The sequence below is a fragment of the Nilaparvata lugens genome, chromosome 9 (assembly GCF_014356525.2).
Source record: "Nilaparvata lugens isolate BPH chromosome 9, ASM1435652v1, whole genome shotgun sequence".
In the NCBI taxonomy this organism is placed as follows: domain Eukaryota; kingdom Metazoa; phylum Arthropoda; class Insecta; order Hemiptera; family Delphacidae; genus Nilaparvata; species Nilaparvata lugens.
The window spans coordinates 3557430-3584107 of NC_052512.1; the positions used below are offsets into that span (position 1 = coordinate 3557430).

Consider the following 26678-nt stretch of genomic DNA (forward strand, 5'->3'; position numbering starts at 1 on the left):
AATATTGATACCAATATGATTATTGATGAAAGGTACCTAATAAGTTTTATTACTTACGTATTAGTTGGAAAAATAATTATGAGGCTTTCAGTACCCCTTCTTATCTTACACTCATTTTCAAACGAAACTCAATTTTCTTTCTCTAGTGTGAAACTTCAATGTTGTCACTTGATTAATTAGAGATTGAAAAAATTCATAAGTTAAGTACGAAAAACAACTTCTGTAAAATGGCGTCCGTTTTTGTCTATACATTCCTGTAGACGGACACGCTCAGATATATTATTCTTAAGACGTTTAAATGATTTTTTTGCAATTTTGTTTGCAGGTGGTCTCTCTTCGAACATAATCAGCAGCCATGCTCGCAATACGCCGTCTCCTCACTCCCAGAACGGTGCCAGTGAGTAACATTTCATTCAAATTATTTGAATTTGGATTTTCTAAAATTAAAGTTTTCGTCTGCTAGAATGGAAGTTCGATATTCGAGTATCAATTATACTATAATCAGAAGCTGGTGACATTCACTTTATCACAGATTTTAGTTGTTCTAGATGGTCTCAGCTTGTCGAAATCTCAGTTCGCGTTGCTTCCATAAGAATACAGTGGATACAGTGAATATTCCAGTGGATGCAGTGAATATTCCAGTGGATGCAGTGAATATATTCGAATTCTATTTACTAGCAGGTTAACCGGTGCTCCGCAAGGGTTCATTTTAAAACTTGACAAACTGAAAACTTTACGTAATGAAATCTTGAAGAATTTAAAATAGGCCTATAACCATCCTCGGTTGATTAAGAATCGATATGCAAAATTTGAAGTTAATCAGTCCAGTAGTTTAGACGTGATGATGCGTGAAACATTTTTCCTATCACGTACGTGTATGAGCCAGTTCATACCTTTATTATAAGGGGTATTCACAGTGTTGTTTTAGCCAGCTAAAGTGCTATTTGCTAACTCTGGATTGTGAACGTCTCATCTAAAAGTAACTGCTATAAGCTAACTGCAGTAGCGATCCAAGCGGATAATTTGTCTAACTCAAAGATCATGGCCTGACTTTTGCTACCAAATAATGACCAAAACAAATATGGCCGCCGATTTACCAGAGTTAGCTAGAGTTAGCGGACTTAAACCTGCGCTATTTTTTTTCCAACGTACTACTATAGCATTGAGTTAACACAGACTTAGCAAATAGCAGGAGTTAGCGAATTGCTCGACTTAGCCTGCTAACTCCAACATTGTGAATACCCCTATAGTATAGATATACTAGAAGGTACCCGGCTTCGCACCGAGGAAATTTTTGTGTTGTAAAATGTTATCTCCTTATGTCCAGGAAACAAAAAATATTCACTATTTTGTCAAAAGTAGGTGAATAATCTTCATCAGAGTTGAAAATTCTCAACAAAAAAAAAAAAAGAAAAGAGTTTGATTAGTCTCGAACCCGCAACCTTTTATTCATAAGCTCTATTTGTTTGGCTTTCATTGTTGCCTAAACTTTGAATCACAAATTGAATAAATTTTCTTTATATTGTTAAATCAAAATGAAAATAAACCTGTATTCATCCTCTTTAAATTCAGAATCTTTATGTAAAAATGCAAGTTGATCTGTGATAGCATTAGTCATTCTCAACATTAGTGATAATGCGTCAATCGTGTAATTTCCTATCCCGTACATGTATAAGCAAATCCTTTCCTTTATTCCTTTATAATATTATTGTTTTCTAATAACAAATCGCTAACCTCCGTAACCTTCTCTTTTACCTTCCAAACATGAACATTTTCTTTGTTGAATGTTGTTTCCATGTTTTTAAATGTTGTTTATTGATTCGGCAATAAAATTTGAATTTTAATTTTTCAGCGTTTGCTGCTCAGAAACCCGTTGAACCTTTGTTCGTGACTGTTCCGCCAAGACCGCAAAGACTATTACATTCCGATGCCTACGTCAAGTAAGCACTTATCACTATTTCTACTCAGCTACGGTATTATTCTTATCTTGAATTGCATTATCGTTTCAGTTGCATGTACAGTAGCATTCTACTTTTATCTAATCAATTACCGTTGTTATCTTGAAAAGAAAAATTTCGGCGGTAATAACCTCTCGAAACCAAGGGATGGAAATTAACATGTAACTGAATTTAATTTTCATCCAAATTGTAAATTGACAACTTCGGTATTTACTTGTGAATTAGCGTTATAGTCCAGGCAATGAATGCTCGAAAAGGATATACTAGAAGGAAAAGTTTGAGCAACACTAAAGCTGCTGCAGCAGTCAAGGGAAATGCGTAAACTTGTGAAATAATACATCAAATTGAAGAGAATTAGATGGTCTATAAGCTATCTCATAATCAGCATGGATTTTTTCCATCGATATTCAAAAAGTTAAGCCCGGTCCAGACGCTCAAGTTTACCATCAATGATTTGCTCAAGCAAAAGACGGATCGTTTGGTTCAAGCAAAAGACGGATGTAAAATTGCGTCCACACGCATCCGTCTTATGTCGTCCGTTTTCCTATTTTTGTGCTCAAAAGCTCAGTTCTTGATATGGTTCATTGAGTCTGAATTGTATACGGTTGATATATATCCGTTAGATGAGTAATAATTATATCGTATTTTTTCGCTTTTCAATTGAATAATGCTATATTTAACAACGTATTGACAAAAATATTACTGTTAATCGCTAAATGGCTTTGTTTATATGTCATATCTCGAGTCACAGAGATTGTAAATTGATTGAAATTTTGTAGATAGTATTCTTATCAACAATATAGTACATCTTAATATAGGTATCCTGATAGTAAATCATAATATCAACATCAAATTCTGAGAGTATCATGAGAATAAAGTGTTAAATGGCGTTATATACAATTGATAAAAAAACTTGCTTATTTTCAAGTACTCGCGAGGCATTTTATTAATTCGAGGGCGCTGAATCCGAATATGAATCCAAAACTCTCTTTTAAGATGGCGGATTTTGGCGTCAAGATATTAGCCGACTTTCCATTTTGTATGTATTCTGTGGTAGCGTCTTGGCGATCCCAGCGTATTAATACGCAAGCTATAAACACTTAACACCAAAATATATTTTCAATCTTTTTGTATTTTATCATAGTTTGAGCTGTGATTGAGTGTCACTGTCAAGCTCAAAGCTCATAGCGCATGCACTGCGTTTTTTGGTGATTTTCTCCCAATATATATGTATTGGTTTTGTATATTATTTTGAGGCAGTAAAATTTGATTTGTTTTTTTCTTTTGCCCGAGATAAGGAGCGACGTCAACGTTGGAAACCGCAGCATTGGCGATGCCTATTATGTAGGCCACAGCGATGCTATGGTTTGAAATGGACAGATTATTTAAAATTGGGAGATGTGTTACAAAAGGCGTAGCTGAAACTGCGTACAGCGGTATGAAACGGCCTGCCAAAGCGTTACCAAGATATAGTGCCGGTTGCACAAAAGCCGTTTTAATTTCAATCGTGATTAATTCCACGAAAACCAATCAGAGAAAGCGTTTCTGAAAAGACGGGACGGCTTCTCTGATTGGTTCTCGTGAATTTACTAAAGCTACTACTTTAGTTTGGAATTTAATCACGGTTAAAATTAACCGGGCCATAATCTGTTGAAATATTTATAAATCTATTTTGACCCCTCTGCAATTGAGAAAATATTGTTTCATTCTTTGATTTATTACGGAGTAGCATTCTGGGGAAATTCTGTTGAGTCAATCCAAATTTTTAGATGACAAAAATGGGCTGTAAGGGTGATGATGGGTGAGACAATGAGGACAAGCTGCCGTCCATATTTCAAAACGCTAGAAATACTACCACCTTCAAGCCTTTTCATGTTAAAATGTATTTGTCTAAATAAAAAGAACGAAAATAATATGATTAGAGGTTATGACACACAGAGACGTCACCCTCTCAGAGATGAACAGCATAGAACCACACTATATGCTAAGGGGGTTACAAGTTTAGGTATAAATCTTTATAATAACATGATGACATAAATCTTACCTGATGGCATGAAGGGGTTGGAGTCGAAAAGATTCAAAATGGAATTGAAGAGGGAGCTGGTAAAGCATTGCTTCTATTCCATTTCCGAATTTTACGATTACTTTGCCAGCACCAGAGAATCGACTTCAACTCTAATGATTCGTTATTAATTCGTTAAATTAGGAAACTGAATTTCAGTGAAAATTTGACAAATCCTTATTCCCCTTTCACAGGAGGACACAGGATGAAATAAACTAACTAAAAAATATTGATAATTTTTGACAGGAATGTGAGTAAAGGATTGTTTGTTGTCTAGGTACATAGAGAACCTGTCGGCCGAGTCTCGTTCGATCAGCAACTGGGAGAAACAGCTGCGCGCCTCACAGCTGGACCAATCGCAGACCGCGGCTCAGATAGATGTGGCCAAGCTGCCCGCCCATTGGTTGGCCAATGGCACCGCCAATCACGGCAACGTTGTGAACGCCCTCTGGACACTCAGAGACTACATGTTTCGTGACGCCCTGGGACTATCCAAAATCGTCTGAACCCCGCTGGATAGACAAATAATACCTTTAAATCTTACAAGAGTTCATATACAACATTCTGCGGACACTTCTGCAAATTTTCTGTCCAAAACCGTCTGAACCCTACTGGGTAGAGAAGTAATACCATTGGATCTTGTATGAGTGTTCACACTCGACATTTAGCAAATTTGCTGACCTAAATCGTCTGAACCCTACTGGTTAGAGAAAAGATACCATTGGATCTTATAAGACTGTTCACACACAGAATTTTTCAAATTTGCTGTCCAAAATCGTCCTGAACCCTGCTATAAATTTGAAAATTTATAACATTGTATCTTATAAGAGTCTGAACCCTACTGGGTAGTGAAATAATACCATTGGACCTTGTGTGAGTGTTCACACACAACATCTTGCTAATTATCTCTTCAAAATCGTCTGAACCCTGTTAGAAATTTAAAAAATAATAACATTGGATCTTATAAGAGTCTGAACCCCACTGAGTAGTGAAATAATACCATTGGATATTCACATACAACATTCTGGAACACGGAAATGGATGCTACGCTTATTGTATCTGTACAAATACAGATATAATCAGCTGATGAAAAGTGAAATGCGCGTGTTCGTGGCGCTCAAGTCTGTATGCATCTTTAGAATGCTTATTTTTGGGAGTGAAAATATGGAAAGAAGCCAGAGGCTATGTGAGTGAACATTTCCTTTAAGAACCAATGGTATGTATTATCTTTATGGCCAGCAGAGCTGATTTTGGGCGTCTATTTTGCACAACTAGTAGTGTTTTTATTTAATTTGACAGATTATAGGAGGTGTGCTTATTTAAAGTGAACACAACAGTGTTGGGATAAATGATAGAATAGTATGGTTGTTTTCAAATATTGGCCGTTGTAGACTAGTTTTGAAATCTATGTTAGGTTGGATTGCAGTGTGTCTAAACGATCTAGTATGAACGAACTCAAACATTCAGATTTTGTTATGAATGTAAATTGCCTGTGTATTAGAACATGGTAATAATTTATGAATTAGACTATCAAACAGCATTTTTGGCTATGTATGAATGTTGTTGGGTCAACTGTTTTAATAATGTGAATTGATGATAATAAATCATTGAAAACACTGCATTCTAAGCTATGTGCAAATGCGAATTTATTGAATTTAGTTGATCATACTTAATGTCATTAGAAGTCTATTATTAGGCTGCTTAGTGTAGATGTTGTATGGTATGCTGTACTTTTTTGGTGATTACCATCTGTGAGATGACGCGTATTGTTTTACAAAATGTATGTGTTTTAGCTTTAGTTTCTTATATTCATATTTCGTCTCGAAATAGGTACATTATAATAATCCTATCATTCACATTTTTGGTGTTTGAATCATAGATTCAACATGAAACCATTGTATAATATTTTTCTACAGTATCATAGATAATAATTCTGAATTGATCAAATATTCGATTTACTTATTTTTTTCAATTTTATCTACATTTTCAGTAATATTGTTCAGGTTGACATTTGAATTAGATGAAGAATGTTTTCTGCTGAGGGTGTCTGTAATAATAATTATTATCAAGACCTTGGAATATACGAAAATCATCATAGATATTATCCAAAACCAAAGTGTGAAATTGAGTTGATTTTTAAAGTTTAATTTCCTTGTGTTACAGTCATTATTATAGTACAGTATTCTATAGTTTATTTTTTAACTGGTGTACATGTAACTGGAGTTTGAGTAGATTATTAATTTTTATATTTCAACGACTGTTTTAATTTTGAAACCTAATTTATTATAAGTATGGATTGTAGAAAATATAAGTTGTGTCTTTTTGTACAAATTAAATATGCGTTCTTTCAACTCAATGTTTCTTTTAATTTTATTTAATGGAATAAATTGATGACCTTCCCGCAAGGGACTCCTCACCAACAAAAGCTATAGGAATTCACTAACTGATGAAATAAATGTCATGAGAGAATAACTTTTTATGGTGCTTCAGTTATTTCTGCCGTTGCAAATTGAATAAAAAAGCTACAGTATCATCATTTTTCCAATTTACCACTCATGAAAGGGGTATTTGGTTATGTCGATTATTTATTTAATCAATATTTGATACAAGGTACAAAGTTGAAATACAAGAAATACACACATAAATCTGAAAAACGTAGCTCATCTCGTTTATACTCTGATGCGAGAAACACGAATCTGGAGTCAGATTTGCAAAATTCGCTACAGTTCAGGAGAAATGGCCATTTTGAAAATTTGCAAATTTTATGTTTGCAGCTGCATAACTCGCCCTGTATATTAGCTAGGTGCGCCAAATTTGGCTCCCACATTTCTCAGATCAACCTCCATCTATGGTGCAAATTTCGGCCAAATCTGAGATACTTTTGGTTTCACTCAAATAATTTTCATGGACTTTATGAAATATGCAAATCTCCCAGATTTGGTTGATAGTCCGGCATAAGACCTCTAAGTCATCCAAGAACTTTTATTTTAAAAACAAGTCGATTTTGTGTTCTCTTAATTTCAAGAGGAATATTGTTGAAAAACTTGGGCCGAGAAATACAAACGATTTCTGGAAACAAGTGGTATACGATTTAGGAAGTCTTATAGCCCAGTCAATGAAGGTCCAAAAAAGCAGTTTCGATCCGAAAATTGAATAAAAGCTGAATTTCTCACCATCGATAGAACCCTCCCAGAGGGTCATTCTCCAAAGTCCCAAGAAATCCCCTTGGAGCTTTCCGCCCCAGCCCCCTAAAACATGAAAAATGCAGGTAAACACGGGAAATCAATTATCTCTGTAACCATTGATCGGAAACAGTTCTATTATAAGTCATTCGATTCGTTACATTATAGACTAAAATATTAGTCGTATTAATTTCCTCAATAAATCAAACAGTTAAAATTTAGGGGATTTTCGATTTGATTTTTGTTTTCTCCGATTAACTTCGAAGCAGATAATCTAAAGAAAATTAGACAAATAATTAATGTAGCCACATTCATTGCGAATCCATTGATATATATTGTTATATATTTGCGATCCGATTTGACGCTGTGGAAGGGGAAACAGTCGACGCGGTACGGCGTGGCTGACTCTCTTCACCATAGTAAACAGTAAAATACAGTAGTAGGCCTACTGCTTTCTAAGTTGCATCTTATTCACACTATGGCGCTCGTAACAATCAATTTTGTCTATTGTTTTGACATGCGATGAAACTAATTTTTCACATTTTAATTCTCTAAATTCTCTAAAATCATTTTGATGTTATATATCTGCTAAATCATGCATTCTATGACAGACAAAGATATTGTTTGCAACTGTTGTTGATGAAATATTCATACTATTACATAATATAATACATATTTAGAATATGTGTGTATGATCATAATTCTATGCTAAAATTTATCATAAGTTATGTCAAAAACTGAGATAAATCATAGATTACAATAGTGTTAACAGTGGCAATTTCCTGAAAAATCATAGCGTGCAGTGTTTGCTGTTTTCTACAGTTAATATTCTCCAAGCCAGGTTGATAATTATATAGGTACCTTCAGTTCAGCCAAATATATATGACGGCTGAGGCATAAAAAATTTATAGATTGGGCTTGTTGAGTTGAAACTTTCTATGATTCTCTCTGTAAAGTAGCTTATCTTCCGTTCTTACTAGTTGAATCTACATTATTTAGACAGTCCAATATGAAAATTCAGTAGATTCTAAAGATGAAAGCCATGCAAACATACAAATTAAGGAAGAGTAAGCATACATAAAAGGTAGGAGAATCATGAAAGTGTTTCACATTTAACCACTAAGTAACCTACCGTATAAGATTAATTGAAAGATGATTCATCATCTTCTATTATTTTTGTTAACATATCGATTTTTCACCTCCACTCGCATCTTGTCATTCATTACACAAGGTTGGCAGAAGCTTTTCTTCATGTCGATTAATGTTGATTGAAACTGATTTTGATTAGGGCACCAAAAGAATAGATCATTTTCTATTTGAAGCATTCACATTAAATCTATTGAACATGATTTCTTATGACTTAGCATTCACAGATTTAGTTGGGTGAAGCTATTTGAAAAATGTGCCTGATTATCAATTTCATGGTTTTTATACCATTCTAGTTCATTGTGATCATTGAACGGTTGAAGTGATGAGTTAGTTCAAGTGAATTCTAGTACACAAGTATATTGTGCTTATAAATGGGCTCTTCTTTATTTTCTATCGATGTTTTGCTCCAGTAGAGAAAATTTAAAATGTTGGTTTTACATTTTATTAGCTTTATAAATAATATAAATTAACGGTAATATAAATTTGATAAGTCCAGTATTAAATTAATTGATGTTGATTTTCATTGTAGTATCTCTTTGTATAAATGTTACTTGCACAGTTTGCAATTCATCACTATTCTCTCAAGAATTAGTTTTTTATGAATTTCATGATCTGAAAATTGAAATTCAAATGCTATTTGGATGACGTTCACATTCCACTGTTTTTTTTTTTACAATAATTGTTACGTTGAAGAGTGAGGCAATTCAATCCATTTGGAAGTAAAAGGAAATCACAGTGCGATTTGAACAGTGGATAGTAACTTTGAAATTCAGTTGCTCAATTCATTTCGGCTTGATACTATCATTTGTAATTATAGTTGATCAGAAATATGCATTGTATATAATGTTTATATTTCAGTTTGACTAATCTTCTATCACAGTCTCGCTTTCATTCATAAATATGATAATCCTAATTACGTTGATTACCTTAAAGATGTAGCTTATCTCACGTCGAACAATGTGCAATACATACAATTTTCAATTACATTACTATTATGATGATCATTGGAATTTCTACCTGTGATTGAGAAAAAGTCATTTTATGAGCCTTGAAATTCGTACCGTAAAGTGGGGTAACTTGAAACAGCGAGGTAACTTGAAACAGTCGGAGGTAGTTTTTTAATGTTGGTAGTGGCAGCACTGCGAACAATATTTTCGAGGTTATATCGCATGGTGTACACTCTGGAAGACTTCAGCTGACACTATTTACGAAAATTGATAGTTAATATCAAAGGTAAGCATAATTTTTTTATATTTTTTTAATCTCATGTTTTTTAACCTAAAAAATGCTCGTAGAAACTTCATGTGGAAATCATACTAAATATTATTGTATCATATTGAAATGAGGTGTAGCAAACCTTACTTATTTCTGTTTCTGTTGATGTACATAGATTACGGTTAAAAGCTTTTGAAAAAATTATAAAAAAAATTTTCCAATGAGTACAATTGTGGGGTAACTTGAAACACGTTTCAAGTCACCCCAAATTCAATTTTATCATACAGATTTTTTGATTTTTATTGTTTTATCTGACCATATTCATATTTATTTTATTGATATGAAGTATGAGCTGCAAAATTACAGTTTTTGGTTTTGTTTCTTTGCACAGATTCAAGCATGGTGAGGAATCACCAACGGAAGCCAGGGGCACGTAAATACAAGGACTTCAGTGATGAGACTTTATCAAGAGCAATCAAGGAGATTAGCCAGAAGACGGTAACCCTACGCAGAGCAGCAGAAAAATATGGTATTTCACCTGCAACATTGAGTAGGAAAATGAGAGGTATGCATTTAAAGAATGTTGGGCGACCTTGTGTTTTATCTGCAGAGGATGAAAAAGTATTGACTCAAGGATTAGTTGTAGCTAGTGAGTGGGGGTTTCCCCTCACAACGTTTGATCTACGATTGATAATTAAAGCCCATTTAGATAAAAGAGGGGTAAACGAGCCAAGATTTATCAACAACATGCCTGGAATTGAGTGGGTAAGAGGATTTTTAATTAGACATAAGGGTCTTTTATCGCAACGTCTATGCCAGAACATTAAAAGAGCAAGAGCTCAGGTTAGTCATGAATTGATACGTGGGTATTTTGAGGAATTGAAAGATTCATTGGCAGGTGTTTCACCAGAAGCTATCATAAACTATGACGAAACCAACCTTACGGATGACCCCGGCCGTGTGAAAATTATTACACGACGGGGCTGTAAACATCCTGATAGGATTTTAGACAGTTCCAAAGCTAGTATTTCAGTGATGTTTTGTGGGACTGCTTCAGGCATTCTCTTGCCACCATATGTATGTTACAAGGCTGAGCATTTATATGATTCATGGACCATTGGAGGTCCAAAAGGAACCAGGTACAACCGCTCAAAAAACTCCTGGTTCAATGGTCCAATCTTTGAAGATTGGTTCCTTACTGTTATTCTCCCATACTTCAAAAGATTAGCTGACAATTCACCCAAAGTATTATTGGGTGATAATTTATCTAGCCACATCTCATTCAATATAGTCCAAGAATGTGAAAAAAATAACATTCGTTTTGTACTCTTACCACCCAACAGCACTCACCTATGCCAGCCGTTGGATGTGGCTTTTTTCCGTCCTCTAAAAGGAAAATGGCGTGCAACATTGAACGATTGGAAAATTAAAAATCGCGGCTGCATTCCCAAAGATAGATTCCCAGCACTTTTGAAAAAATGCATTGACAGTTTAAATGTTGATGATGCGTGTTCAAAAAATTTAATTAGTGGCTTCAGAGCCACTGGGATACATCCCATTGATGTTGAACAAGTATTGAAACAATTGCCAATAAGTAATCAAGATCAGGAGGAAAGAGGTAGAAATTGGTGTGGGACATTGGAAACATTTCTAAAAGAGAGTAGAATGACAGAGACATCTTCAAATGTAAAACAACGGAAGAAGAGAATACATATAACTCCAGGTAAAAGTGTAAGCTCTGAAGATTTTCACAATTCAAGTGCAAAAAGGGGTAAAGAAAGTGATGAATCTGATATTGATGAACCATGCCCGGGCCCTTCTAACAGTTCATTGGAACCTCAACATGAGAAAGATACTGGTATGTGCCAAATAAGTGATGAATCTGATGTTCATGATGAATCAAATGTTGCTCATGATGAGTCTGACTATTCTTTGGATCAAAACGATAATGTGGCAAAATTCAACTTTAATGATTTTAATGACAATGATTTTGTACTGGTCAAACTGATTTATGACGCAAATATAAAAAAAACAGCAAAGAAAACATTTGTTGCGCAAATTTTATGTTCTAATGAGACTACTGGAAAACTTGAGATGAAGTTCATGCGAAAATCAAGCAAAGCTAATAGTATTTACATTTTTCCGGCTATAGATGATATAGCTTCTGTAAAGCTTGAAAATATTGTCCAGAAACTGGTTCCTATATTTATAAGAAGAGGACGCCATTGTTTCTCTGTGGAAGCAGATTTTTAAAAATATTTTATCAATTTTTTCAATAATTTTTCGATAATTTTGACTTTTTTCATCTAATTTTTGTCACTATCTATTTCTAATATACCTCAAGTATTTTTTTAAAACTTATATTATGTTTCAAGTTACCTCCAACACCTCTAACTTGATGAAAACTATTGATTTGTGTGCGTGTTTCAAGTTACCCCATATAGTGGGGTAACTTGAAACACACTTGAAATAAAAAAAAATATATTTCTCCAATAAAAAATTCTTATTTCAAGGTATAAATATGTTCTTTGGAATAGGACCAATATGGGTGAGTAACATTTCTGTTGAAAAAATCATCCTGTCAAAAGTTACAAGATTTTGAAATTGATAAGTGTTTCAAGTTACCCCACTTTAGGTTCCGCATCGCAAGATGACTTGCCGACATCATCAACTCAACTCTTAGAAGAAAACGCCGAAATAACAAAATAACATCGAAAGGAAACACGACAGAAACCATCAACAAAGTGCAGTTCAGTGAAACAAAGGGTCATACAAAAATGTCAATCGAAGTGCGGGTTTGAAATTGGCGTATGGGGTTATCGACGAGATTTGGGTTCTTTGGGTTTCTCTGTTTTGAGTTTTGTTCTGAAATTAATATTTGCAACTGATATTATTTGGTTTGGTGACGTATTAATATCTAACGTAAGGATAGTAATGCGCCCACATATCAGAGGATAAAGGTAATGTAACTTGTTAAATTTAATATGATTCTTATTCTCTTTCGTGTCAGGATAGTTGATATTTTGTTTGTTTTAAAATGTTGTAGTGTTAAAATAGTGAACGGCGATTAAATCAGGCATGGCAAAAACTTATTGTAGTTTTTCTGACCCTAACCCGTTCGCCTGCATGAATTGAAATAGTATAGACTCAGATTCATTTCCTAGATGTGCCAGCCTACTTTCAAAATTCTAAATTTAATTTCAAATTATCTTCCTATTATCTTTAAAAAGGTGAGGCACATATGGAAGCAATCAATTGATAGAATAATTTACAAATATAACAAATAATATTGCCTCAGGTATAGGATAACAATTAAAATACATAAATTCAACAATTATTAAGAATCTCACTAAAAAATGGTAACTTTTTAGAACAAGGTCTTCACAGTGAAGGCATTAAAAGGCAAGTGTCTCTCTTCTCAAAACTTTTGGCTGAGCAGTTCCGTCTTACTTAATTTGCATAGAAATTTTGCTATTGGTGGAACTAGTATGACGTATACATCACATCAGAGATGAGTAAGAGAATAGTTCTTGCTTTACAATAAATAAACTTAAATTATCTGCCTTTTATCAGTAAATAAATTTTCTTCATATTTCTCCTTATTCAACATACAATGTGTTACCGCATGTGATAAGACTTTTCTAGTTGCTGATAACAAAAATAGAATATCATGTTTGAATATCATCCCTTTTTGGTGTCATTTTTCTGACCTATGATTGGCCTGAACGGGTTACAGAGATTTTTACATTAGTCCATGCGGTTGATTCTATGATAATTATTACATAATATTTATATTTATACAAGAGATTCTTAATACAATAATAAATAACAAAAAATGAATATTACATTTCTTATCAGTGATAATTCATTATTTATTCATTCATTTATTATTAATGCTTGTATCATGATCATTTAACATGTTGTACATTTCCATCAATAAATTATTTTAACAATAAAAAATATTATTCTATTTTGAAACTCTTATCCTATTACAATAATTTATTATTGGTTTTAGAAGTAATATTATATCATCGTTTGAAACGTAAGTTCAGTAGGACAAATAATCATTTTGACTAATTTGTAGACAGCAGTAAATACTCTGGACCAATTAAATTAAAAAAAATAAATTAAAATTAAAATTAAAATTAAAAATAAAAACAATTGAAAAAACCCGCACATTCTATCAAGGCTTAGTTCATAATCATAAACTTTCTCAGTTGCAACATCTGCGCTGGGTTCCGTTATGCATGAGGCTGTCCAGTTGGACGCACCTAGATTATAATTATAGTTTCCTTAAAAAAAAATTCTTAAACCTTAGTGACTCCTTTAGCAGCTATCGTAGTGACTCCTGTAGTTCTCCTTCGCTCTGTTATCCTCATCCTCGCGCGCGCGTGTGTGTACGTGTGTGTGTATGTGTGTGTGTGTGTGTGAGTTATTGAATTTTAATTTACTAAGTTTGTTTAAAGATAAAATTATATAATATGTGGATGGTTCTTATAATCATTGGTACTGAGTTATTATTATCATTATAATCAATAAATTCAACTACTGATTTATAACAAGCTGTTTTTTATTATTAGGTAAGATTTGATGTATTCTCTTCTTTTTTATTTTTGCTTTAGTAACGTTTATATTATTGTATTACTTTATGATTGGCTACCTACTGTAACATCGACCCAAATACAGACCCTAGAGGTCCATATGGGCGATAATTGAATTGATAGTCACATTGTTCTTTAAAATGGCTTGCTTCGAAGTTAATCGGAGAAAACAAAAAAATCAAATCGAAAAACCCCTAAATTTTTACATTATATTTTTTTATCAAGGAAACTGTTCGATTTATTGAGGAAATGAATCCGACTAATATTGTAGTCCTTAATTTAACGAGTCGAATGACATATAGATTTTTTTTCCGATTAATGGTTACAGAGATAATTGATTTCCAGTTTGCTGTTTACTATGGCTAAGAGAGTCAGCCGCGCCGTTCCGCGTCGACTGTTTCCCCTTCCACGGCGTCAAATCGAATCGGAAATGCATAAGAATATACATCAATGGATTTGCAATGAGAGTGGCTACATTGATTATTCGTCTCATTTTTCTTTAAAACTACTTGCTTTGAAGTTAATCGAAGAAAACAAAAAAATCAAATCGCAAACCCCCTAAATTTTTACATATATATTATTTTATCAAGAAAACTGTTGATTTTATTGAAAAAAATGAATAAAACTAATATTGTAGTCCATAATGTAACAAATCGAATGGTATATAAAAGAACTGTTTCCGATCAGTGGGTACAGAGATAATTGATTTTCCGTGATTACCTGCATTTTTCAACTTTGAGGGTGGCTAGGGGGGAAAGCTCCAAGGGGATTTCTTGGGACTTTTGGGAGAATGACCCTCTGGGAGGGTTCTATTGATGGTGAAAGATTCAGCTTTTATTTAATTTTCGGATCGAAAAACCCTTTATTGACTGGGCTATTAGTAAATCAGATGTCAGTCTCCTAGTTTGATAACTAGGAACATCCCTGAACAAAGCATGACCACAGTTTCCAGACATAACATAAAACATATACAATACCTTGAAAACAAAGATAAATCTGAGAGGCATGCATCTGAGACTCTGAAAAATAGGAAAAGAATGTTCATATCTACCCTCCTTCTTGATGGCACGAACTATGGATTTTTGTATAGTTATCAAGGACTTCAAAGTGACTAATGTAAGTGGAGCCCCAACAACTTATACCGTAGCTGATTTTTGAATCCACAAGTGCAAAATATAGCTGCCTCAGGACACTCATAGGGAGAAATTTATTCAAAAAGTAGAACTTCCTCAGTATTAACAGCAGATGGCTTTTTATATTAGTAATATGATGGGACCAAGTGAGCTTTTCGTCAACAATCACACCCAAATATTTCAATGAGTCAGTTTGACCAACCACCTCACAGTTACAGTGATCCGTGGTCGAGTGGATAGAGTGCTTGCGTAGCAGCATAGAGATCCCGGGTTCGAACCCTCTCACAACCAAAAGTTTTTTAACCAGATCACTCCCGTGCTATCGGATGGGCACGTTAAACTGTCGGTCCTGGCTGAAGTATGACAGTTGTAAGGCCCATTGACGGCTCAAATTATATATTCAGGCGGTGGGACCTTCCCGCAAGGGACTCCCCACCAATAAAAGCCATACGAATTTACTTTTACAGTTACAGTCATCACGCGCACAGCTACCATGAAACTTCAGTGCAGAAGGCAATGTCCATGATGTTGATAATGTGAACAGCATGTATTTTGTCTTCGAAATCTTATTAGTGTGGGTCTACTTTGCGGCGGGCCTAACTCACTGTACTGTATAGTAGCTAAGGAATGAAAGTTGAATTGGTTATGACAGGAAAAATAGTACTTGGATAAGAGGTGAAGGAAGAGGAAGGGAAAAGAAAATAAGAAGACAACGACAGGAGAAGAAAAAGAAAAAAGACAAGGTAGAAGAAGTTGAGGAAGGAGAAGAAGAAGAGGAGGAGAGGGATTAGGGGGCGGAGAAGAAAGAGAAAGAACAAGCCTGGTTTTCATTAGTGGAGTTAGTAGAGTTGCCTGCGCAAGTACTCTATCTCGTGAACTCTCCCAATGAAAACGTTCATGGTAGTACAGTACTAGTTTTTAGTAGAGTAATGAAGGAATGTGGTATATAGTGAGGTCCACTTTATAATGACAGTATTTGATCAACTTCGGTTTTGCTATCCTTGTCTATCATTCGACAAAGCCGGTGGTACCATCCTTTTCTAGGTTCACAACGATGCCAATTATGTTTTTGACAGTGTAGAAATTTAATTAATTAATGCAGAGAATCGGCATCTTTGTTCTTCTATCTTCATCCACTGCCATTATAACGTGGATCTCACTATAGCACCGTGGGATAGTACTCTGCCATTTGCCTTCCCCCACCGCCGCTTCTCACTCTACTCTACCACTAATATGCTAATGAAAACAGTCTCGAGATGATAGAGTAGATTCGTGCCGTAGGCTATCAAGTTCAAGAAGTATTGTTATTTATTAAAAAGTATCAACTTATTAAAAAGAGCTAATTTATTAAAGTATTAATAAGTGTTTCAAGTCTTAATTTATTCAAAAGTATTGACATTTTAAGGTTAGTTCTGTTCACTGGACAACACACTTTACCTACTCTTCTCAATTGTAGTGAAAACAGTTACTCGACCAAGTAAGTAGAGTAGAGTTAGCTCGGTAGAGTTAGTATGCCAGTTACTCGACCACTAACTCTACCAGTGAAAACCAGGCTCTAAGGGGTTTTACTTTACTTTACCCCTGATTGATATGGATATATAACAACAATCAATACACATATCAATAATTTAATGATTTATTCACTAAACCATGATGTTGCAAGTTTAAAGCATGAACCAATTTATGGTCAAATGATAGATGAATTAATCTTTATTGATTTATTCAATGAGTTATGGTTGTGTCAGGTTTATGGTTTGCAGCGACCAAGGAAGCGCGGATAGAGACAGACGTCGCGTATGTGATATCTGTTCAACAGCCAGCAGAGCAATCGCTCCAAGCCGAGACCATATCCACCGTGAGGGCAGCTGCCGTACTTGCGTTGATCTGTGTACCAGTAGTAAGCAGACCGGGTCAATGCCCTCTCGCTGGTATCCCGCTATCAATTCGTCGTAGTCCCAGATACGCATCGATCCACCCACTATTTCGCCCACGTTCGGCAGAAGCACGTCAACCTAAAAATAAATAATACATTTCAATTACAATTTTAGTCATTCAAATAGAATATCAATAAGAACAATATACATATATTTTCAAATCCTCTAGCTATAAGAATAGAGAAGGTAGTGAGTGGTAGAAAGTAGAATGGCAGTGTTTGATTAGCAATGGTATTGCTATCCTTGTCCATCATTCAACAAAGCGGATAGCGCTATCTCTTTCTCGCTTTGCTCTGTTGCCAGATTGTCTTTCAACAATGTAGAATTAATAATCAATTAACAACATTTTTCATCTTAATTATGAAAATTCATTATGAAATTATTGAAAAATATAATTCCTTGCTTAATAAAAGATAATCGATTATTTTAAAAGAGAATGAACCGTTAATATTACGTCGATAAACCTGTATCAGCTACCGTCTATAGAAGGCATTGACAAGATGCTGCACAATCAGCAACGGCAACGTTTTTCTCCTATCTTTCTCCACTGCCATTATAACGTGGACCTTACTATATGAAGAGAATCCTATGGTGAGGTCCACGGTACGGCGGTGGAGAAAGATAGGAGAACTTCGTTGCCGACCCTCTTTCTTGTCAATGCCTTCTATAGACGGTAGCTAGCTGATACAGCTTTATTGTTGTAATATTAACTGTTAATATCGTTTAAAAATAATCAATTAGCCTATATTTTATTAAGCAAGAAATTATAATTTTCAATAATTTCATAATGAATTTTCATAATATTAAGATGAAATATTTTGTCAATCAATTATTAATTCTACATTGTTAAAAGACAATCTGGCAACACAGCGAAGCGAGAAAGATATAGCGCTATCCACTTTGTTGAATGATAGAGCAGGATGGCAATACCATTGCTTATCAAACACTTCCATTATAACGTGGACCTCACTATAGTGGTTATTTTTTCGTTAAGCTATGTGACGCTGGTAGTCTCTCATATTGTGCCGTTCTTACACTCTTACCTGAATTAATAAGACAGAAGTTGACAGTAATCGGCTTGAGTTAACTAAAAATCGGCTTGAAATTATAAACATGAAAGAAAAGAATTAATATTATCAAAACTTAACCTAACCTAACGCGCATGCTATATTTCCTCTATGCTATTAGCTATTCAAAGGATATTACAAAATAATAATATATTATAATCTACTAGGTTACAATATATTACTATTATGTCCGGGACACACATGTCCGCACCGAACCCGAGCCGAGTGAGAGAACAAATGCAGAAGATAACAATTTTTATTGCTGATATAAATATTCACGAAGAAACAAAAAATTGAAAAAACAAAATTTAAATTGGGTGTAACAAGCTTTAATAGTGTTATATCATCAACAATAGAACACATTCATAAATCAGACGACAGTAGCACTAGAGAACTGAGACACTGCTGCCGCTCGGCTGTCGCACGGATATGTGTGTTCTCCTACCATCATCACCGTGTCACGGACGTAGCTCGGCCATACCTCGGCACGGGCTCGGTGCGGTTATGTATCCCGAGCTTTAACCGCACGAAAATAGTCCGACAGAAATTGGAGTACCTCCTCACCCCCCTGCGCCCGTAGATGATGCCAATTCGTCAGGTTTACGATAAACATATGTATAAATTACCATTTATAATCAGCTGTGGACAACGTTGCACAATTCTTATTTGACAACGTTGAACTCATCTGTTCCAATTTCCACTGGATATCAACATCGAAGAATTCCATTTTTCTTACTTCTAACTTTCAACCCCTGAAATGAGAAAATCGAAAACAGTCCAATCCAAAAGATCCCGCTTTTTGTCTTCTACAAGAATCATTAAAAAAATTAAAAATCTTAAATTCCCCCAAAACCCTACATTAAAATATTTCATACAGGTGACTAGGTGTGATTGGGGTTGTAAATATTAAGTGTAGTCTATGTAATAAGTGTATGATTGTAAATATAAGGGGAACGAGATTCGCTCTGGAGTACAAAAGCATAGAAAATTTATAACGAAAGAGGAAATATATTTATAATTTATATTTAGAATGATATACTATGCTTACTACAATATTTTTTAATATAAAAAATAATAAAAAAATGAGTTTTGAATAAAATCATATCGTTGGTCATGTCAACAAATCAGATATTATGTTGATCATGTCGATTAATTTCTGGCCGGATAATAATTCTCGTGAGATTGAATGCAATAGTTCAACAGTTGAGGCATAATTTTGACTCACTCCCACACACGCACTCGTTCACTCACTTCCATTATCGATAGACAACTAAATTCTCAGCTGTTTTATCAAGGATGAATAAAACTTATCCTTTTAATGTCCTTCAGCGAGTTTTCCCAGGGATGAAACCTAGTGCAATCGAACTTTTATATCAAGAGCCTCCTATATTGCAAATTTCATAAAAATCGTTAGAGCCGTTTTCGAGATCCGTTAGACAAATAAATACCCATAAACCCAAATAAATAAATAAAAATATCCGGGGACCGAGCTTCGCTCTGGAGTGTAAAAGCATAAAAAATTTGTAACGAAAGATTGAATTTATAGTTTATATTTATTTATTCATTTTCTCAGTCGTACAATTGTTTTTACAGTTATATGAGGAGGCATAACAGGCTTATGCCCAAAACTGTTCCTTTTCAAATTTATACTACAGTCCAAATCAAAATCTAGGTTAAGTTATTATCACTCATCAAAATAACAATTCATTCACACTTCAAAAAACAAACCCATCATCAATCACAAATAGATATACTATAAATTTCCATTTAGAATGATATACTATGTTTGCCACAATATTTTTGTTAATAATATACTATGTATTATTCTACACTAACTGCATAACTATTTTGGACTTTCTGAAGCATGTTTTCTGAAAAAAAGGAGAAATAAACGAAAATAAGTTTTTCTTGCTGAATTTTTCTTCTCGTGAAATCAGCTGGATGATCCCACACATGCACTCTCTTCCATTATGGTATTGACAGACTACGACAAAATTTCCAGCTGTTTTTTCCACGGTCGTATTTATCCTTTTAATGTCCTTCAGTGAGTTATCCCAGGGTTGAGACATAGTGCAATCGAATTTTCATATCATAAACCTACTTTGTTCAAAATTTATTGAGAAACGTTAGAGCCGCTTTCGAGATCCGGTCACATACATATATATAAACATATATACAGAAATTGCTCGTTCAATAGTATAGGATATATACAGAAATTGCTCGCTTAATATGATAGGATAATAGACAAGTGAAAATACAAGCCAGTATATACTGTAAGTTATAATTTACACGAATAGGGAACTCTAGTTTGATCTTCACTCTAGCATCATGTTGATACCCTCACACAGTTGTATGTAGATTCAGTACTGCGCATGAGCAGTGCAAGATAATTTGGAAGTGTAAAATAAAAGATTACGATAATATCAATTGACAATTAAGTGAAACTTACAGATTCAGTGAGCCGTGCGTCTTCAGGACACTTCTGCATGTAGAACGACTTGATTTCGGCGGGAAAGCGGCACAACATGATCGGCTTATTTATTTTATCGGTCATCTTTCTCTCTGGCATTTCTGGAATGTCCTGCAGCAAACAAACAATGAAAATGACATGAAAATATTCAGTATCAGGCGGAGTTAGGACTTCTTAGTCCTACAGAGGAGTCTCTTCTCCTTCCTTAGTCCTTTTTACCACTCAATCTCAAACAATCAAATTAGACACAACAATAGAATCTTACATGATCAAATGAATACCGTTGTGGCCTAATAACTAATGTGAACTACAGTGAGGTCCACGTCATAATGGTACTGGAGAAAGATAAGAGAACAGCGTTGCCGATTCTCTGCCGTGCCACTGCATTCTATAGAGGATAGCTGATAGGTACCTATATCTGATAGGTAATCTACATCTGTAATATTAAGTGTTCATTCTTGTGAAAAATAGACAGTTATATTTTACTCGTCAAGAATAGTATATTTCGCACCTAGGGTCGAAAATGTACGTTTTCCGGCTCGAGATCGCGGTTTTCAAGTTCGAGACGAAGTCGAGAACTTGAAGCGTTCGAGAGCCGGAAAAACATTTTTGCCCGTGTTGCAAACGCTATTTTTCGCCACCCAAAAAAAACTTCCCAATATAAAGAAATTGAAAAATAAATAAAATTCAACAGCCTATTTTGATAGTTTGAATCTTGGTTATGACAACTTTTACTGTCAATTAATTTCAATATTACTAATTAATAATTTACAATAGTGACCATATTTTTATACTATTGATATTTCGAATAATTGTTTGAATTTTTATAGCTCGCGCTTTGCGCCCAGTGCAATATCTCATGGATAGATGGATAAATAGAATTTTCATTACTATTTTGAAATAATGTGATGAAAAAATTAATATAATTGCATATTTCACAGTTTTGTCTCAAAATATATCTAAAAAATTGATTGAAATTTAAATTACGGTAACTAATATAAAAAAATAGCTAATAAAAGTCGAAATTCATCGACAAAAAAATTTGTCATTGACCGAGATTCGAACCTAGATCATGATTGTTATTCAGCTTTGAATTCTGATGTATTACGCCTTTACGCTCTCGGCCATTGAGTATCGTTGAACCTAAGGGCCTGACTGATAACACTTAGCATATACACATAATACTAGACTTCTAAAAAAGTTTACAATTCACTCCTAAAATGCGTAGGCCTACAACAGACTTTGGCTCATGACTTATATTATCAAAATTAATATTATTATCTGTCTCACAATAAAATTTTCACTCTGAATTAAGTCAGGTAACGTATGTAGGCTACTATAATATAGTGTATAGAATTTGAAGCCGGTTTGCCGGCATTTTCACAACAAAATATTGCTCTGAAAATAGTTAAATCATAGAGAAAACATTCGAAGATTCAATCTTGAGTGGGCCTAATGTTTTCTCTATATGGTTTAATATTGAAGAAAAATTATCTAAAAGTTTTAATAATGAATTACGGAAAAATTACTAGGAATTTTTCAGTCAAGGCTGAGTTTCACCAGTAGGCTTACCTTAAACTTCAGATCTTTGCTTATTTTCTTATTATTATTGTTGATTGTATTGCATTAAGAAGTGGAATTCGATAATAAAAAAGAAACAATTATTACTCTACCTCACTTTTAAATATTGATACAATTATTGTACTTTTGATTTCAAATTCGATTCTTCACTTTTAAATACTTGCGATACGTACCTTTCTGACAATGGACAATGCAGCAAACATTATATTGTTGAGGCTATGGAAATATCATCGTATTCTATTGTTTGATATCAAAAACAGAATAATAATATCAAATTATGAAACAGTAATTTATAAAATATATTATAGACATAATACCGCGATTCACGATACATAATTATATAACTTAGATTATTACAGTCGTTATGAGATTATCTCTCTATGATTTTTGTGAGATCGGACACGATCAGCTGTTATTCAAGGTCATTTTACAGCCCTAGGGCCGTAAAGTTTTACCGGCCTGGTCGGAAAACAATTACTTTCGGCCTCCATATGACGCACGTAAACCAGCTCATTACATCCAAGTGTGGCGAAAAATATATTTCTCAATGGTAAAATATTTTTTTTTATAATTGGGAATTAATAATTTGTTAGTTAATTACATTTCTACATTATTGAAAAACGATCTGGCAACGTTGGGGAGGTAGAGAAGGATAGCGCTATCTGCTCTGTCGAATGATAGACAAGGATAGCAACACAAATGTCAATCAAATACTGTCTTTAAAACGTGGACATCACTATATAGTTGTTCGGTGCGGAAGTTGAAATAAGCCAACTGCGCATGACCGACTGATTTATTCCTAATTGTAAAATTACGGCGTGCTAGGCTCTTGACGAAAATAGCTGACAAAAACTCAGCTGATTGATCGAATGTTTTTGCTATACATAGTAGCGTCTTGATGCTGTGGAAGGGGTAAATCGGACCAGGGATCAACTTGTGAGTCCGTGATAGTAGAAACATAGTCTAGTATTCTTATTTTTCTTCTTCTCCTTCTTCTTCTTCTTTTCTTCTTCTTCTTCTTTTTTTCTTCTTCTTCTTTTTTTTTTCATCTTCTTCTTCTTTCGAGTAAGGGTTATGTTTTGGCCTGTTAAAGTATTCAGTTACGCTCTTCATTAGTCAGGCTATTCATTGATTCATTCATTAAGAAGCATTGTCATTATGAGCAAATTGAAATATTGTAATAAAATTACAATTACGTGGTTAGCAAATTTTTTTGTTAGTCTACCAATTGTATTTATTATCTATTATTATTTGAGAAACCAGTACTCACCTCACCAAACTCATAGAAAGTTCCATCCTCTTTTGTGATGTCGTTTTCCCTCAAGTATTTGATGGCATCTGAGTAGTTCATACGCATGAACGGCTTCTCTGGAACTTTGAAATCCTGAAAAAATATTATTTCGATGAATTTTAGGAATCTAAACACCACGTAGCTCAAAAGTCACTGGATTTCTTAATTTGATACTTTACTTACTTTACTCCTTGGCTCTACAACCCATTGAGGGTCTTGGTCTCCCGCAGTATGCCTCTCCATTCGTCTCGGTCGCGTACTTCTCTTCTCCATTCTTGATGTCTCTGAGGGCCGGTTTCCGAGCTCGGGATTTAGCTAAGTCCTAGACTTTGCCGTGCTACCAATTTTTCCTTAAACGGTTGGAATAGCATATAACACCTATCACACTAAGGAAAGTTCTCGGCTCCAATAAAATAGATTCTTGATAAACTGTGAATGGATCTATTGCCTATGAATGAGAAATCCAGTTTTCAGAGCAAATTAACTTATAATCTTCAGATGAAAATTTTTTGCAAAACACAGAAATGTACAAAAACCAATAACTTACAAGCCTAATGATTCAGAATTATTACGAACTAAAAAATACTTATCTAGTTTACAGTTGAAACACAGTGGCTATTGGCTTTACTACACTAATAGCGAATTTTGCACAAAAATTTATATAAACTTCAATCTAAAACATAATAAATTCATTTAAACAGACAATAACTCAGAGCACAAAATTATACAAGCAACAGCCAGCCATGTTTTTCAGAAGAAGGTCCAACAGGCAAAAGACACAATTGCCAGTCACGAAGACAACGCCCTCTTCAATATCGATCTTTACAGACACGTCAACACAAAATTATAACTTATAAATTTAGAATTCACATTCTACATCTGTTCTCAATAAAACTTTAATTTGAAAATGTTATTTTAAATTTTTATACATATATTCTATTCAAATAAACGATTTATTTAGTAATTTGTTAACCCTACCTCGGTGACATTATGGAACAATGCAACAAACATTTACGATAATAATTCTCCGTCAAAAATTTGTCCGTCTATTGATAACTCTGACATTTACTATAAAGTTCCATAGATCTCGAATTGAAGATTCGATTTAATGTGAGAAGAAAAATGTAATATTACAAATACCCCCCTCTTGACATAAAAAAATTTTACTGTTTGAAAATTTAAAGAAAAAATTTACTTTGACCCTAATGAAAATTGTTGAAATTTAAATTTGAGAACAGTAACATTTTTTCTAGAAAAACATTACATGTCATCCAAAAATATGAAAATTATTATAAAAATTCATCAATAGCGTTTGTTATATGTTTCCAAACAATATCTCAAAATATAGAATATCAATATTACTTTTGATTTAGCTTTATAATTTAAAAAAAAATATCTCAACAGAAAGTTTAATATGTAAAGAATAGTTTTTTGAAATTGCACATAAATTAATAGATAGAAAATTTAATTTTTATTGCATAAAAAAATTTAGTATGTTGAATGAAAAATTATTATTATTATTATTATTATTTTTTTTTTTTTTTTTTTAAATGAATTGATGAATTGTTACATTTAATTTTCACATAAAAATTTCAATAAATCAAAAAATGTTCGTTTCTTTCACTATTGACGCGGTTGATTTTATTGATGCACATTTTGGAAAACAGTCCGTTAAGGCACTCAGTATGATTTTCAGTTAAGTGTGACTCCAATGTGATGACGTTAGTGTTGGGCTGATCTGGATGCACGAAGTGTTGGGCTGATACTTGTAGTCGACTGCTGCATACCAAACTCGATACAGGTGACATCTCAGTTAGCATTTCTTCATGTTTGTAGTAGACGGCTGCATTCCAAACTTGATACCGGTGACATCTCAGTTAGCATTGCTTCATGTTTGTAGTAGACGGCTGCATTCCAAATTCAATACAGAGTCACATAAATTTTGTATCATATTTGTAATTATACAATGTACATTTCAGGCTTGAAATGACAATGTAATTCATTTTTTTTTTGGAAAAGAGATAGACGCTGCATACAGGATTAATTTAGGTGAGGATTAATTTAGGTAAGTTTTGGTTTTTTGATATTTTCAGCTTTCAAGGTTTAGAGTTCTGCATACAGGAATAATTTAGGAGAGGATTTTTTGAATCAATTCTTTCATGATACTGTGACTGTTCTTCTGAATTCAAAGTTGTGAATGTGAACATGAATGGCAATTACCTCCAGGTAATGCAGTAGTGTTGAAGTTTGAGATACAGAGTCAGCAATAAGCATTGGCATTGCTATTGGTGTATGCTTTGGTATCGGCGTTGATATTGGCATTGGCGCAGGCATTGGCATTGGCGCAGGCATTGGCGTAGGCATTGACATCAGCACAGGCATCGGCGTTGATTTTGGTATCAGCATTGGCGCAGGCATTGGCGTAGCTATTTGCATTGATTTTTGTTGTTGGCATTGGCGCAGATTTTGGCATTGGCGTAGCTATTGGCATTGGCGCAGGCATTGGCGTAGCTATTGGCATTGATTTTTGTTGTTGGCATTGGCGCAGATTTTGGCATTTTTGGCGTAGTTATTAGTGTTGGCGCAGGCATTGGCATTGATTTTTTTGTTGTTGGCATCAGCGTTGGCGCAGATATTGGCTTCGGCGCAGGCATCGGCGTAGTTATTGGCGTTGGCATCAGCACAGGCATCGGCGTAGATTTTGGCGTAGTTATTGGTGTAGGCCGCAACGTTGATTTTGGCGTAGATATGTCACACTAGTTCGAAAATCACCCAAATGTTCTTAACACTCTTCATGGCGTTCACTTGTTACTGATTTCGAGATTCACATGATAACTATTTCAATGTAATGTCTGTGCTGTACCTGTTATCTTAAAATGCTTATAAACTAAGAAGAAAAACTTGATCAGGCTATCAATACAATCTAATACACATAAAATTATTTTAAGTATCTATGAAATTGAAATTTGTTAACATCTTATTATACAGTCAGCAATACATAAATTGTGAAATATGGACATATCAATGATAAATTT

General features: G+C 34.1%; 3 protein-coding genes across 5 annotated transcripts in view; 2 read left to right on the plus strand and 1 right to left on the minus strand.

Moving 5' to 3' along the window:
- Positions 1-6042, plus strand: part of LOC111046926 (protein polybromo-1) — a 109706-nt gene extending 103664 nt beyond the window's left edge. For all 3 annotated transcript variants that reach the window (XM_039435413.1, XM_039435414.1, XM_039435415.1), the window contains exons 32-34: positions 326-397; positions 1853-1940; positions 4298-6042. In XM_039435413.1, coding sequence (XP_039291347.1) covers positions 326-397; positions 1853-1940; positions 4298-4526 — 389 coding nt within the window. In that variant the 3' untranslated portion in view covers positions 4527-6042. The remainder of the gene's footprint in view (positions 1-325; positions 398-1852; positions 1941-4297) is intronic.
- Positions 6043-9415: 3373 nt separating this feature from the next.
- On the plus strand, positions 9416-12188 carry LOC120353005. Its single transcript, XM_039435416.1, has 2 exons — positions 9416-9584; positions 9958-12188. Exon 2 carries the CDS (start codon positions 9966-9968, stop codon positions 11817-11819), a length of 1854 nt encoding a protein of 617 aa, XP_039291350.1. The 5' UTR covers positions 9416-9584; positions 9958-9965; the 3' UTR covers positions 11820-12188.
- Positions 12189-17047: 4859 nt separating this feature from the next.
- LOC111046932 (asparagine--tRNA ligase, cytoplasmic) overlaps positions 17048-26678 on the minus strand; it is a 38645-nt gene continuing 29014 nt past the window's right edge. Inside the window, 4 exon segments of the mRNA XM_039435757.1 lie at positions 17048-17206; positions 17208-17312; positions 20751-20882; positions 23623-23736. Of these exon segments, the coding sequence (XP_039291691.1) occupies positions 17048-17206; positions 17208-17312; positions 20751-20882; positions 23623-23736 (510 nt within the window).